General features: G+C 43.8%; 1 protein-coding gene across 1 annotated transcript in view; it reads left to right on the forward strand.

Annotated features, from left to right (window-relative positions):
* Nucleotides 1-235: 235 nt before the first annotated feature.
* Nucleotides 236-14,779, forward strand: part of hspa14 (heat shock protein 14) — a 29,418-nt gene continuing 14,874 nt past the window's right edge. Inside the window, exons 1-3 of the mRNA XM_078235992.1 lie at nt 236-341; nt 10,812-10,892; nt 10,974-11,056. Coding sequence (XP_078092118.1) covers nt 285-341; nt 10,812-10,892; nt 10,974-11,056 — 221 coding nt within the window. The 5' untranslated portion in view covers nt 236-284. The remainder of the gene's footprint in view (nt 342-10,811; nt 10,893-10,973; nt 11,057-14,779) is intronic.

Below are 14,779 nucleotides of genomic sequence, written 5' to 3' on the forward strand. Positions count from 1 at the left end.
TGGACAGACTCTGCTCCAATCAGAGCGCGGCGCTGCCTCCATCCCTCACCCCATTGGGCAGACTCTGCTCCAATCAGAGCGCGGCGCTGCCTCCATCCCTCACCCCATTGGATACACTCTGCTCCAATCAGAGCGCGGCGCTGCCTCCATCCCTCACTCTATTGGACAGACTCTGCTTCAATCAGAACTGCCTCCATCCCTCACTCCCATTGGACAGACCCTGCTCCAATCAGCGGCCACTGCCCAGTTTCCCGGCCTGCTCCGCGGTTTCCCTGGTTACGGCAATGGCGGCGATTGGGGTTCACATCGGGGGCACGTGCAGCTGTGTGGCCGTTTGTAAGGTCAGCGGGCCGGGGAGGCCGGGGCTCGGGGCCGGCGGCGGGAGCTCGGTGGGAGGCCGGGGCTGGCTTAACATTGTCATCATTGACCCACCACCCTCTTGCAGGGCCCCGGGGTGGGGTGTTGGCTGCACCGGGCGGGTGGGGCTGGCACTGGGGTTGGGGCAGCAAACTCAGATGTTTGGCCCAGTGTTTAGTTTTATCAGTGTCACAAGTAGGCTTACATTAACCCTGCAATGAAGTTGCTGTGAAAATCCCCGAGTCGCCACACTCCGGCGCCTGTTCGGGTACACTGAGGGAGAATTTAGCACGGCCAATGCACCCTAACCAGCACGTCTTTCGGACTGTGGCAGTCCAAAGATGTGCGGGTTAGGTTGATTGGCCATGCTAAAATTGCCCCTTAGTGTCCTGGGATGCGTAGATTAGAGGGATTAGCGGGTAAAATATGTAGGGATATAGGGGTAGGGCCTGGGTGGGATTGTGGTCAGTGCAGACTCGATGGGTCGAATGGCCTCTTTCTGTACTGTAGGGTTTCTATGAGACTGGAGCACCCGGAGGAAACCCATGCAGACACGGGGAGAACGTGCAGACTCCACACAGACAGCGACCCAAGCCCGGAATTGAACCTGGGTCCCTGGCGCTGTGAGGCAGCAGTGCCACTGCAAGTGCTGTGCCATTACGTAAGTAGGAAAGGGAGGGAAAGTGCCCATCGGTAGCTGAATAGATAAGTAACCCCTGATGAGTATGGCACTGAAATCTGTGTCATAGTGCAAACTCAGTTGTGGGAGTGGGACTTGGACTGTGCGCACAGCAGTGACAATGCTGGCATGAACCAAACTAACAGTTTTAATGTATGTACTAACTATAATGACTGTGATTTGATTTTTAAGAAGACATGGGTCACTCTTATTTGGATCAGATGTTGAGCTACTTCTAGCACTAATTATGTTAATTACTTGTGTTCCCTTTGTTAGCATCTCTAGCCAAAATATATTAAATATAAACATTGAGTTTTTTATCGGGGTGGGGCATATTAAAATGTGAATTTTACATATTTGAGAGAATGTTTCAGAGAATCATAGCTCTGAGACTACTTCAAAGTAAAGTGCCGCACATGTTCGCAGTATTAAAAAAGAGAAAATGCTGTAACTGCTTAACTCAGGTAACCCCCAGGATGATGTTCGGCAAAAGCTTCTAAACCTGTGTGCAAACCACATCTTTTTATTTTTGTGTAAAACTCGCAACCCCCTAATATAGTTAGGACATTACAAAAATAAAATTGATGATGAGAAAGGACTTGGGATCTTTCTTGATGTCCTCAGGAAAACAAAGTTTTAAAATGACGGTTCCCGGACTTCGAATATTAGAAGGGAAAATGAAGAATAGGAAGACTGAGTAGGAGAAAAAGGGAAAAAAACAATATTTTGTTTCTTATCGGGGGGAAAATTGGGTAGACTCTTCTAAGCTGCAGGCTCTGCGCAGGTATGGTAGTGTGTAGCAGCACTGTGGGAGACTCACTATGCAGTTGAAAAAGGGTGGAAGCTCTCTGTGGTGTTAAGAGGGTGTTTTTCTGATCAGAGAAGGGTGAGATACCAGGTAGTATCTGGCATATTTGAAAATTAAGAAATCTCACAACACCAAGTTAAAGTCCAACAGGTTTATTTGGAATCACGAGCTGCTCCTTCTGATTAAGCTCTTGGTTCTAAATAAACCTGTCGGACTTTAACCTGGTGTTGTGAGACTCCTTGCTGTGCCCACCCCAGTCCAACGCCAGCATCTCCACGTCATATTTGAAAAGAAGGGATGCTTTGCTGTATGGCTGGGGCTGTTTGAAAAAAAGAATACATCAAGTCAATGGTCTCCAGGATGAAAAGGGGAAAACTAGGAAGACAGTAAAAAGAATACTGAGCAGTCTCAAGTTACTTGTGCCTGCAAGAGAAAGGGTGCGTCAATTAGGTGCAGTGGGTTCTTTCAGTGGAGGAAATGAATCATGCAATTCCCATGCCGATTGTTTTCAGTACTTTGTACAAGCGAATAAAATTGTAAACAACTTACTCGTACCAGTTTTTTCCCTACAATAGGAAATAGAACCTTCAATTTACTACGTAACTTAGTTCATCCAGCAAAGCCAGGAACAGAACCTTGTGATGACTTGGCAAAGATCCTTGAAGAGCTTTACTCTCCAAAGCCACTGGTCATCGTGGAACGGTTCAGGTTCCACTGAAGGAACCAAGTGAAAGGTGAAAGCATTGCTCAGTTTGTGACAACCTTAAAAAGGCTGGCACAACATTGTGAGTTTGGTAAATCATTAGAAGGTATTCTTCCAGGTCATCTAGCTTGTGGTCCCTATCATGAGATTATGCAAAGAAGATTGCTTCCTGAACATGCTTTGAAAGTCAGCAATATAAATCGTAGCTTCCAAGAAATTGGCTGCTGAAGAGGCTTGACAATTTGGTGCAGGAATGAAGATCCATAAGTTGGGAACTGCCCATAAGCAGGCAAAACAGCAACAAGCATGTCATAGATGGGCCATTCAGCGAGTGAATGCTGGAGCAAGGACGGTCAGTGCAAGAATTTAAAAATGGATCACGTTGCAAAAGCATGATTAGCTTCTCCTGAGAAGAATCTGGATAAGTGCAATTTGTTCTTCTTGAAATCTACAAAACAAATTTACAACATGGAAGAAGAGAATTACAATTGTGAAGAGACTGTCCAGAGATATGTTGAAGAGTTCCAACTGAACGTCTGATTCTGAAGTTAAATGAACGACATATTAGGATAGAGGTTGATATTGGTGCTGCTGTATCTTTAATTCCTGAGACTACATACCAACAAAAGCTGAAGTATCTTACTGATGTTATTTTAAGGATGTACACTGAAGAGATTGTGCCATTACAAAGTTACAGGGCGGCACGGTAGCACAGTGGTTAGCACTGCTGCTTCACAGCTCCAGGGTCCTGGGTTCGATTCCCAGCTCGTGTCACTGCCTGTGTGGAGTTTGCACATTCTCCTCGTGTCTGCGTGGGTTTCCTCCGGGTGCTCCGGTTTCCTCCCACAGTCCAAAGATGTGCGGGTTAGGTTGATTGGCCAGGTTAAAAATTGCCCCTTAGAGTCCTGGGATGTGTAGATTAGCGGGTAAATATGTGGGGGTAGGGCCTGGGTGGGATTGTGGTCGGTGCAGACTCGATGGGCCGAATGGCCTCCTTCTGCACTGTAGGATTTCTATGGTTTCTATAAAGACATCATGGAAAACATAGAGTTGAGTGGACAAACAGCAGAGTTGCCTCTCCGTGTGGTCCGTGGTAATTTTCCAGCTCTATTTGAGAGATTATGGTTGGAGAAGGTAAAGCTTAACTGGAGTGCTGCCAACAGACTGATCAATGTCAAAACAGAGCGACAGCACCTTCTGGATCAATACAAGAGTGTATTTGCTGAAACATTTGGCTCAACGAAGGGAGTTAAAGTGAAACTAAAGATAAAGCCTAATGGTCAACCAAAAAGTCTCAAAGCAAGAGTGGTGCCATTCGCAATTCATTCCAAGTTCGAAGACGAATTAGTATGACCTGTTAACACTGGTGTGTTCTAGCCGGTTACAATGAGTGACTGGACTACCCCCATTGTACCTGTCATGAAGGCAGATGGTTCAATTTGTATTTGTGGTGATTTTAAAACAACCATAAATCCGGTGTTGTGCGCTGATCAATATCCGATTCCTTTAATTGAAAATTTATCAGGTGGGCAGAAATTCAGCAAAATTGATCTTTCACAAACATATTTACAGATGCATGTAGCCGCTGAATCTCAAGCATTGCTTACCATTGTTATTCATAAAGGTCTTTTTCATTATCAAAAATAGCCTTTTGGAATAACATCCAAACCACTCACCATCCTGACTTGGAAATATATCACCATTCCTTCACAATTGCTGCGTCAAAATCCTGGAATTCCCTCTCTCATGGCCTTGTGGGTCAACTCACAGCACGTGGACTGCAGCGTTTCAGGAAGGCAGCTCACCACCACCACCTTCATGGCAACTAGGGATGGGCAATAAATGCCCATAGCTTGACTCCTGGACTTGCACAATTTCACAAGCTGTACTGTCTGGAGACAATACACATCTCTTTAACCTGTGTTGAATGCTCCCTCCACCCACATTGTCTGTGCATTTAAGACCTGGCTGGCTGTAGAGATTTGCATTCTAATCAGTATTCTGTAATTTGATTTCTGTGTCTGTGCCCTGTTTGAGAACAGAGACCACTCCATCTGACGAAGGAGCATTGCTCCGAAAGCTTATGGTATTTGCTACCAAATAAACCTGTTGGACTTTAACCTGGTGTTGTGAGACTTCTTACTGTGTTCACCCCAGTCCAACGCCGGCATCTCCACATCAATAAATGCTGGCCCAGCCAGCGACGTTCATATCCCACAAATGAATAAAAAAATATTCACAGCAGCCCTATTCCAAAGGTCAATGGATCAGATGTTAAATGGTCTCTCTGGACAATGTTACCTGGATGATGTTCTAAATACAAGGTCCAGTGTACAGAAGCACTTGAATAATATAGGAGCAACGCTCGAATGTCTTCAAGCACGTGGTCTGTGTATCAAAAAAGAAAAGTGTGACTTTTTCCAGATGTAAGTCCAGTATTTGGGCCACAATATTGATAGTAAAGGCTTACATAGAGCGTCTAAAAAGATGGAAGCTGTTTTAGACGCACCGCATCCGGCGAATGTCATGCAATTCGGATCCATTCTAGGATTAGTACATTATTATAGCAAATCTGTTTGTAACTTAGCTACATTAATAAAGCCATTGCATAATTTGCTATCTGTGACATCGGACTGGGCAACATATTGTGAGAAAGCATACAAGGACATAAAGATGCTTTGCAGAAGTCTGAAGTATTGGTTCATTTTCATCCAAAACTACCATTATTGCTTGCTTATGATGCTTCACCTTATGTTGTCATGACAGCAAAAGTAAAGGGGGAGGGATGTTATGTCCTTCAGTTGTTGCGTGATTGTTTTGAGCTGTTCACATGTTTTGATGGTTATGTCATTAGGGTTTCCCTGTTTAGTTTCATTTTCTGAATCTACTTGTGCAAACCACATTTTTCTTTTTGTATAAAACCCACAACCTCTAACATAGTAATGTCATTGATGTCATGGGGTGATGGTGAGATTCTCCCTTGTTGAAGATAATCATTGCCTGGCAATTGTGTGGCATGAATGTTACTTGCTACTTGTCAGCCAAAGCCTGGATATTGTCCAGGTCATGTTGCATTTGGACACAATCTGCTTCAGTATCTGACGAGTCAGGAATGCTGCTGAGCATTGTGCCACCATCAACAAACAGCCCCACTTCTGAACTTATGACGGAGGGAAGGTTATTGATGAAGCAGCTGAAGATGGTTGGGCCTCAGACACTACCTTGAGGGACTCCTGCAGTGATGTCCTGGAGCGGAGATGATTGACCTCCAACCACCACAGCCATCTATCAAGGTAGATAAATCCCCAGGACCTGGTGAAGTGTATCCCAGGACATTGTGGGAGGCTAGGGAGGAAATTGCAGGTCCCATAGCTGAGATATTTGAATCATCGATTGTCGTGGATGCGGTGCCTGAAGATCGGAGAGTGGCAAATGTTGTACCTTTGTTTAATAAGGGCTGCAGGAAAAAGCCTGGGAACGACAGGCCAGTGAGCCTCACATCTGTGGTGGGTAAATTGTTGGAAGGTATTTTGAGAGACAGGATCTACAGGCATTTAGAGACGCAAGGACTGATTAGGGACAGTCAGCATGGCTTTGTGAGTGGAAAATGATGTGTCTCAAATTTGATTGAGTTTTTTGAAGGGGTAACCAAGAAGGTAGATGAGGGCAGTGCAGTTGATGTTGTCTACATGGACTTTAGCAAGGCCTTTGACAAGGTACCGCATGGTAGGTTGTTGCATAAGGTTAAATCTCACAGGGTCCAGGGTGAGGTATTTAAATGGATACAAAATTGGCTTCTTGACAGAAGGTGGAGATGCCGGCGTTGGACTGGGGTAAACACAGTAAGAAGTCTCACAACACCAGGTTAAAGTCCAACAGGTTTATTTGGTAGCAAAAGCCACTAGCTTTCAGAGCTTTGTCAGGTAAGTGGGAGTTCTGTTCACAAACAGGATATATAAAGACACAAACTCAATTGACAAAATAATGGTTGGAATGCGAGTCTTTACAGGTAATCAAGTCTTAAAGGTACAGACAATGTGAGTGGAGAGAGCATTAAGCACAGATTAAAGAGATGTGTATGTGTCTGTCTGGAGACAAAACACATCTCTTTAACCTGTGCTTAATGCTCTCTCCACTCACATTGCTGTACCTTTAAGACTTGATTATCTGTAAAGACTCGCATTCCAACCATTATTTTGTAAATTGAGTTTGTGTCTTTATATATCCTGTTTGTGAACAGAACTCCCACTTACCTGACAAAGCTCCGAAAGCTAGTGGCTTTTGCTACCAAATAAACCTGTTGGACTTTAACCTGGTGTTGTGAGACTTCTTACTGTTCTTGACAGAAGCCAGAGGGTGGTTGTAGAGGGTTGTTTTTCAAACTGGAGGCCTGTGACCAGCGATGTGCCTCAGGGATCAGTGCTAGGTCCACTGTTATTTGTAATTTATATTAATGATTTGGATGAGAATATAGGAGGCATGGTTAGTAAGTTTGCAGATGACACCAAGATTGGTGGCATAGTGGACAATGAAGAAGGTTATCTCCAATTGCAACGGGATCTTGATCAATTGGGCCAGTGGGCTGACAAATGGCAGATGGAGTTTAATTTGGACAAATGCGAGGTGATGCATTTTGGTAGATTGAACAAGGAACAGGACTTACTCAGTTAATGGTAGGGCATTGGGGAGAGTTACAGAACAAAGAGATCTAGGGGTACATGTTCATAGCTCCTTGAAAGTGGAGTCACAGGTGGACAGAGTGGTGAAGAAGGCATTCGGCATGCTTGGTTTCATCGGTCAGAACATTGAATACAGGAGTTGGAATGTCTTGTTGAAGTTGTACAAGACATTGGTAAGGCCACACTTGGAATACCGTGTGCAATCCTATTATAGAAAGGATATTATTAAACTAGAAAGAGTGCAGAAAAGATTTACTAGGATGCTACCGGGACTTGATGGATTGAGTTATAAGGAGAGGCTGGATAGACTGTGACTTTTTTCTCTGGAGCGTAGGAGGCTGAGGGGTGACCTTATAGAGGTCTATAAAATAATGAGGGGCATAGACAAGGTAGATAGTCAATATCTTTTCCCAAAGGTAGGGGAGTCGAAAACTCGAGGGCATAGGTTTAAGGTGAGAGGGGAGAGATACAAAAGTGTCCAGAGGGGCAATTCTTTCACAGAGGGTGGTGAGTGTCTGGAACAAACTGCCAGAGGTAGTAATAGAGGCAGGTACAATTTTGTCTTTTAAAAAGCATTTAGATAGTTACATGGGTACGATGGGTATAGAGGGATTTGGGCCAAATGCGGGCAATTGGGATGAGCTTGGGGGTTTAAAAAAAAAGGGCGGCATGGACAAGTTGGCCGGAGGGCCTGTTTCCATGCTGTAAACCTCTATGACTCTATGATAACCATCATCTTTGTGTCAGATATGACTCCAATTAGTGGTGCGTCTTCCCATTGGTTCCAGTTTTACTAGAGCTCCTTAATGCCACACTTAGTCAAATGCTAGCTTGATGTCAAGAGCAGTCACTCTCACCTCACCTCTGGAGCTCTTTTGTCCATGCTGAAACCAAGACTATAATGAGGTCAGGAACAGAGTGACCCTGGTGGAACCCAAACTGAGCTTCAGTGAGTAACTTATTGCTCAGCAAGTGCCACTTGATTGCATTGTTGGTGACCCCTTCCATCACTTTTCTGATGATCGAGAGTAGACTGGGCGGTAATTGGCTGGGTTGGATTTGTCCTGTTTTTTTGTGTACAGGACATACTTGAGCAATTTTCCACATTGTTGGGTAGATGCCAGTGTTGTAGCTGGACTGGAACAGCTTGGCTAGGGGTGTAGCAAGTTCTGGACCATAAATCTTTAGTACAATTGCCGGAATATTGTCAGGGCCCACAGCCTTTGCAGTATCCAGTCCCTTCACCCATTTCTTGATCTCGCGTGGAGTGAATCAAATTGACTGAAGACTGGCACTTGTGATGCTGGGGACCTCCTCCAGAGAAGACCAAAGTGGATCCTCCTCTTGGCACTACTGGTTGAAGATTGTTGCGAATGCTTCAGCCTTATCTTTTGCTGGGCTCCTCCATCATTGAGTTTGAGGGTATTGTGGAGCCTCCTCCTCCCATGAGTTTAATTGTCCACCATCGTTCACGACTGGATGTGGCAGGACTGCAGAGTTCAGATCTGATCTGTTGGTTGTGGGATTGTTTAGCTCTGTCTATCACTTGCTGCTTGTGTTGCTTTGTACACGAGTAGTCCTGTGTTGTAGCTTCAGGTTAATACTTCATTTATAGATTGGTTCATATTGTTCCTGGCATGCCCTCCTGTGCTCTATATTGAACCAGGATTGATCCCCTGGCTTAATGGTAATGTAGCATGGGGGATATACTGGGCTAGGAGGTTACACATTGTGATTGATTTGATTATTATTGTCAAATGTGTTACTATACAGTGAAAAGTATTGTTTCTTGCGTGCTATACAGACAAAGCATACCATTCATAGAGAAGGAAAGGAGAGAGTGCAGAATGTAGCGTTGCAGTCATAGCTAGGGTGTAGAGAAAGATCAACTTAATATAAGATAGGTCCATTTAAATGTCTGGTAGCAGGGAAGAAGCTGTTCTTGTGTCGGTTGATACATGATCACAGACTTTGTATCTTTTTCCCGACGGAAGAAGATGGAAGAGAGAATGTCCGGGGTGCGTGAGCTCTTTAATTATGCTGGCTGCTTTTCTGAGGCAACGGGAAATGTAGTCAGAGTCAATGGATGGGAGGAGTTTGTGTGTTGGACTAGGCTTTCTTCACAATCCTTTGTAGTTTCTTGCGGTTGTGGTCAAAGCAGGAGCCGTACCTAGTTGTGATACATCCAGAACGGATACTTTCTATGGTGCATCTGTAAAGTTGGTGAGAGTCGTAGCGGACATGACAAATTTCCTTAGCCTCTTGAGAAAGTGGAGATGTTGGTGGGCTTTCTTAACTATAGCATCAGTGAGGAGGGACCAGGACTGATTGGTGATCTGGACACCTAGAAACTTGAAGCTCTTGACCATTTCCACTTCATCCCAGTTGACATAGACAGGGTCATGACCTCCACTACACTTCCTGAAGTCGATGACTCCTTCATTTTACTGACATTGAGGGAGAAATTACTGTCATCACACAATTTCACCAGATTCTGTATTTATTTCCTGTACTCCATCTCATCATTGTTTGAGATTTGACCCACTTTGTCATCAACAAACTTGAAAATTGAGTTGGAGGGGAATTTGGCCACACAGTCATAGGTGTATAAGGAGTATATTTAGGGTCTGAGGACACAGCCTTGCAGGGCACCAATGTTGAGGATAATCGAGGAGGAGGTGTTGTTAATCCTTACTGATTGCGGCCTGTGGGTTAAGAAGTCTCGGATCCAGCCGCAGAGAGAGGAGCCGAATTCCAGGTCACAGAGTTTGAAGATGAGTTTTGTAGGAATGATGGTGTTGAAGGCTGAGCTGTAATCAATAAATAGAAGTCTGACAGAAGTGTCCTTGTTATCTAGGTGTTCTTGGGCTGAGTGCAGGGCCAGGGAGATGGGGTCTGCTGTGGACCTGTTGCGGTGGTAGGCAAACTGTAGTGGATCCAAGCAGTGTGGAAGGCCGGAATTGATCTGTGCCTTGACTAACCTTTCGAAGCACTTCATAATGATGGATGTCAGAGCCAACGGAGGATAGTCATGAAGGCACACTGCCTGGCTTTTCTTCAGTACAGGGATGATTGAGTACAATTCTGCTGCTGTTAATAGCCCACAGTGCCTCATGGATGCCCAGCTTTCTGGCCCAAAGGCAAAGAGCACTACTAACTGAGCCACAGCTGACATATGCAGGTTGAACATTGGTTTGATAATCCACTGCTTACATCCTGTTACTTACATATTCTCTGATTGGGCGGCACAGTAGCACAGTGGTTAGCACTGCTACTTCACCATGCCAGGGACCGGGTTCAATTCCCGGCTTGGGTCACTGTGTGGAGTTTGCGTGTTCTCCCCGTGTCTGCTTGGGTTTCCTCCGGGTGCTCTGGTATCCTCCCACATTCTGAAAGACGTGCTGGTTAGGTGCATTGACCCGAACAGGCGCCGGAGTGTGGCGACTAGGGGAACTTCACAGTAACTTCATAATAAATAATAATAAATAAACTTTAAATGCAGGTTTGTTCATGGCTTCTGGCAAGAGATAACAATACATTTTTAATATTTCCTGTGATATAAAACTTGAATTTATTTCCACCTAGGATGGTCGAGCAGAAGTTGTAGCAAATGATGCCGGTGACCGTGTTACCCCAGCCATTATTGCCTATCGAGAAAATGAGAAGGTAGTTGAAACCATTTTATATCTTTGACATTGTGCACCTGCATGGAATTCTGAGTTTCTCATTATTTGCTTTATTTATTAGATTGTTGGCTTGGCAGCAAAACATGGTAGAATCAGAAATGCTTCAAACACTATCCTGAAAGTGAAACAGATTCTTGGCAGACAGTAAGTTCCAAAATGTTTTCAACCAGAACTATGTAAATATTACTTTGCTTCCCTGATAGAAGTTACGGTTCAGATGTTTGTAGCCCAAATTGTACGAGGAGAAGATATGAAATATTGGACAATTCTTTGAAGGAAATGTAAGGGATGCTCATTGTTTCTTTGCTGAGGAGGATTTTTTTGTTTGTGATGAGCCTGTGTTGCAGTGAGTGTGAAGACAATGTTTAGTAACAGAATACAATTTTATAAATTAATATTTCATGTTTTGCTTTCAGATCCAATTCTATAATTTTTTTATTAACATCTTTGCTATTAGCATAGTTGAATTGAAAGTCTATTTCACAATTCTCAAACCTATGTGGGAATTCCATTCATTTATATTTGCAGGTGTATCCAGGTAACAACCCCAAATAAATTCCCAGAAACACTTTAGTCAGCGTGACTACATTGGTTTTTGTTTTGCAATTGCCATCAAATCAAAATGAAATAACATTTTTTATTTCCATTGCTTATAAGGATAAGCAGCTTGTTTATATAGGAAAGTTCAATTGGCCAGTAAAAGTAAATGGACTCTTGCGATCATGTTTTGGTTTTTTAAGGAGGACGTTATTTCTATTGAGGTTGATTGTCGGGTATGTTTCTGGGAGCAGATACTAAATTCCATGCTCCATAAATTGGCTAGTGGAGCCTAATACTTCAGTTTTCATTTCTCATTTGAAAATGTTATCAGTTATGATATACTCGTTCGCTTCATTATTTGCTGCTAGCCTAAGACACAAGAACAATCCACTCTGGAATTAGTACTGGATCATACTTTTTAAGAAAAATCATATTTTCCCAATCATTTTCTCCTTTGATGTCATTTTGACATCATTGACTTCTTTTGGATTGTAATTTCAAAGGCGCCACAAACCATCTGGTGAATTGGTCAGTATTCATGTTTGAACTCTGATGGTGAGCATTATTCGATGGCTATCTGAGTAGGGAGCAGTCAGACCTGGATACATATGAATTAGAGCAGGAGTCGGCCATTCGTCCCCTTGAGCCTGCTCCACCATTCAATAAGATTATGGCTGGTCTGATTGTGGTCTCAACTCCACTTTTATGCTAACCCCCTATGCCCTTTGACTCCTTGTCAATCAAACTCCATCTTTAAAATTTTGAATGACCCAGCCTCCACCGCTCTCTGCTGCTGATATGCTGCTTTATTACTTTTCCTGACAAAGTGGATAAGTTCAAATTTTCTCACATTATACTTCATCTGCCAAAGTTTTGTCCACTCACTTAACGTATCTATATCCCTTCGCAAACTCTTTATGTCCTCTTCACAATTTTTCTCCCCATCTTTGACCTGGATGAGGAAGTGGAAGGATGGGTTGGCAAGTTTGCTGATGACACAAAGGTTGGTGGTGTTGTGGATAGTGTAGAGGGATGTCAGCAGTTGCAACGAGACATAGATAAGATGCAAGACTGAGTGGAGAAGTGGTAGATGGACTTCAACCCAGATAAGTGTGTGGTGGTTCATTTTGGCAGGTCGAATAGGATGGAAGAATATAATATTAAGGGTAAGACGCTTGGCAGTGTGGAAGAACAGAGGGATCTTGGGGTCCGGGTTCATAGGACGCTCAAAGCGGTGTCGCAGGTAGAGGCTGTGGTTAAGACGTTTGGAATACTGGCCTTGATCAATAGAGGAATTGAGTTTAGAAATCGGGAGATAATGCTGCAGCTGTATAGGACCCTGGTCAGACCCCACCTGGAGTACTGTGCCCAGTTCTGGTCGCCTCATTACAGAAAGGATGTAGAAGCCATAGAAAGGGTGCAGAGGAGATTTACGAGGATGTTGCTGGGATTAAGTGGTATGCCTTATGAGGATAGGTTGAGAGAGCTAGGTCTATTCTCCTTGGAGAGGCGAAGGATGAGAGGTGACCTGATAGAAGTGTATAAGATGTTGAGAGTTATTGATAGAGTGGGTTCTCAGAGGCTTTTACCCAGGGCTGAAATGGTTGGCACGAGAGGCCACAGGTTTAGGGTGCTGGGGAGTAGGTACAGAGGAGATGTTAGGGGTAAGTTTTTCACTCAGAGGGTGGTGGGTGCGTGGAATCGACTGCTGGTAGCGGTGGTGGAAGCGGATTCGATTGAGTCTTTTAAGATACTTTTGGATAGGTTCATGGAGATTAGTAAGATAGAGGGTGAGAGATAAGCCTAGAAGGTAAGGAAATTGTTCGGCGCAGCTTGTGGGCCGAAGGGCCTGTTTGTGCTGTAGCTTTTCTATGTTCTATGTTCTTTGTGTCATCAACAATTTTAGCACCCATGCATTCCAAGCCTTTATCCAGGTCATTGATATGGATTGTAAACAGTTGAGGCCCCAGCACTAATTTCTTACACTTGTCAATATGAAAATGATCAATTTATTCCTGTTTTCTGTCTCCCAGTTCATTGACCAACCCCTTTTTTATGTGTGAATATATTAATCCCTATGCCTTAAGCTCTACAAATGGGCTGCTTCTGCACTGTTAGGATTCTATGATTCTACGCCTTTATCATTGTAATTGTGTTTGGTCTGGTTCCTCTGTCCCTTTCTCCTCTTGATTTGGAAGTATTTTTGGGATGTTGTTTGTGTCTTTGTGTCTTCAACAGTGAAGAGACAGAATATTTGCTCAACTTCTCTGCCAGTTCCTTATTTCCCATTTTTAACTCCAGACACACTCCAGAAAATCAATGCTCACTTCAGTTGTTCTTTTCCTTTTTAAATACTTGAAGAGACCCTAACGATCCGATCCGCTTTTATATTTCTAGCTAGCTTCCTCCGGTACTTCAATTTCTCCCTTATTTTTGTTTAGTCTTTCTTTGCTGCTTTTTAAATCTTGTCCAACCTTCTGACCTATGATTAATCTTTGTAGAAGTGTACACCTTTTCTTTCAGTTTAATCCTATCTTTAACTTCCTTTGTTAGCCACTAATGCTGCATCCTTCTCTTGGAGTCTTTTTGTTTTCACTGCAGTGCACCCTTGCTGAGTATTATGAATTATCCCCTTTAATGTCTGCCACTCCGTCTCTTAGAAACCTTAGAAACCATACAGCACCGAAAGAGGCCATTCGGCCCATCGAGTCTGCACCGACCACAATCCCACCCAGGCCCTACCCCCATATCCCTACATATTTACCCACTAATCCCTCTAACCTACGCATCCCAGGACACTAAGCGCAATTTTAGCATGGTCAATCAACCTAACCCGCACATCTTTGGACTGTGGGAGGAAACCGGAGCACCCGGAGGAAACCCACGCAGATACGAGGAGAATGTGCAAAACTCCACACAGACAATGACCCAAGCTGGGAATCGAACCCAGGTCCCTGGAGCTGTGAAGCAGCAGTGCTAACCACTGTGCTACCGTGCCGCCCATCTCTACTGACCTACTTCCCAGTTCACCTTAACCAGCTCTTTTCTTCATACCTTGTAATTGCCTTTGAGTTTAAAGCACAAGTCTTAGACCCATTCTTTGACCTGAATGCAAATTTCAATCATGGTATGATCACTGCTTACTAGAGGTTCCCTCATTATTAAGTCATTCATTTGTCATATCTTACACATTAAAATAGCCTGCTCTCTGACTGTAGACCATGCTGCTTTAAGGAATTATTTCAAAAACACTCCGTGAACTCATCTTCCAGATTGCCAATTTGATTCATCCAATCTATATGTACATTAAAGTCACCCATGATTAGC

The sequence above is a fragment of the Mustelus asterias genome, chromosome 19 (genome assembly GCF_964213995.1).
Source record: "Mustelus asterias chromosome 19, sMusAst1.hap1.1, whole genome shotgun sequence".
In the NCBI taxonomy this organism is placed as follows: Eukaryota; Metazoa; Chordata; class Chondrichthyes; order Carcharhiniformes; family Triakidae; genus Mustelus; species Mustelus asterias.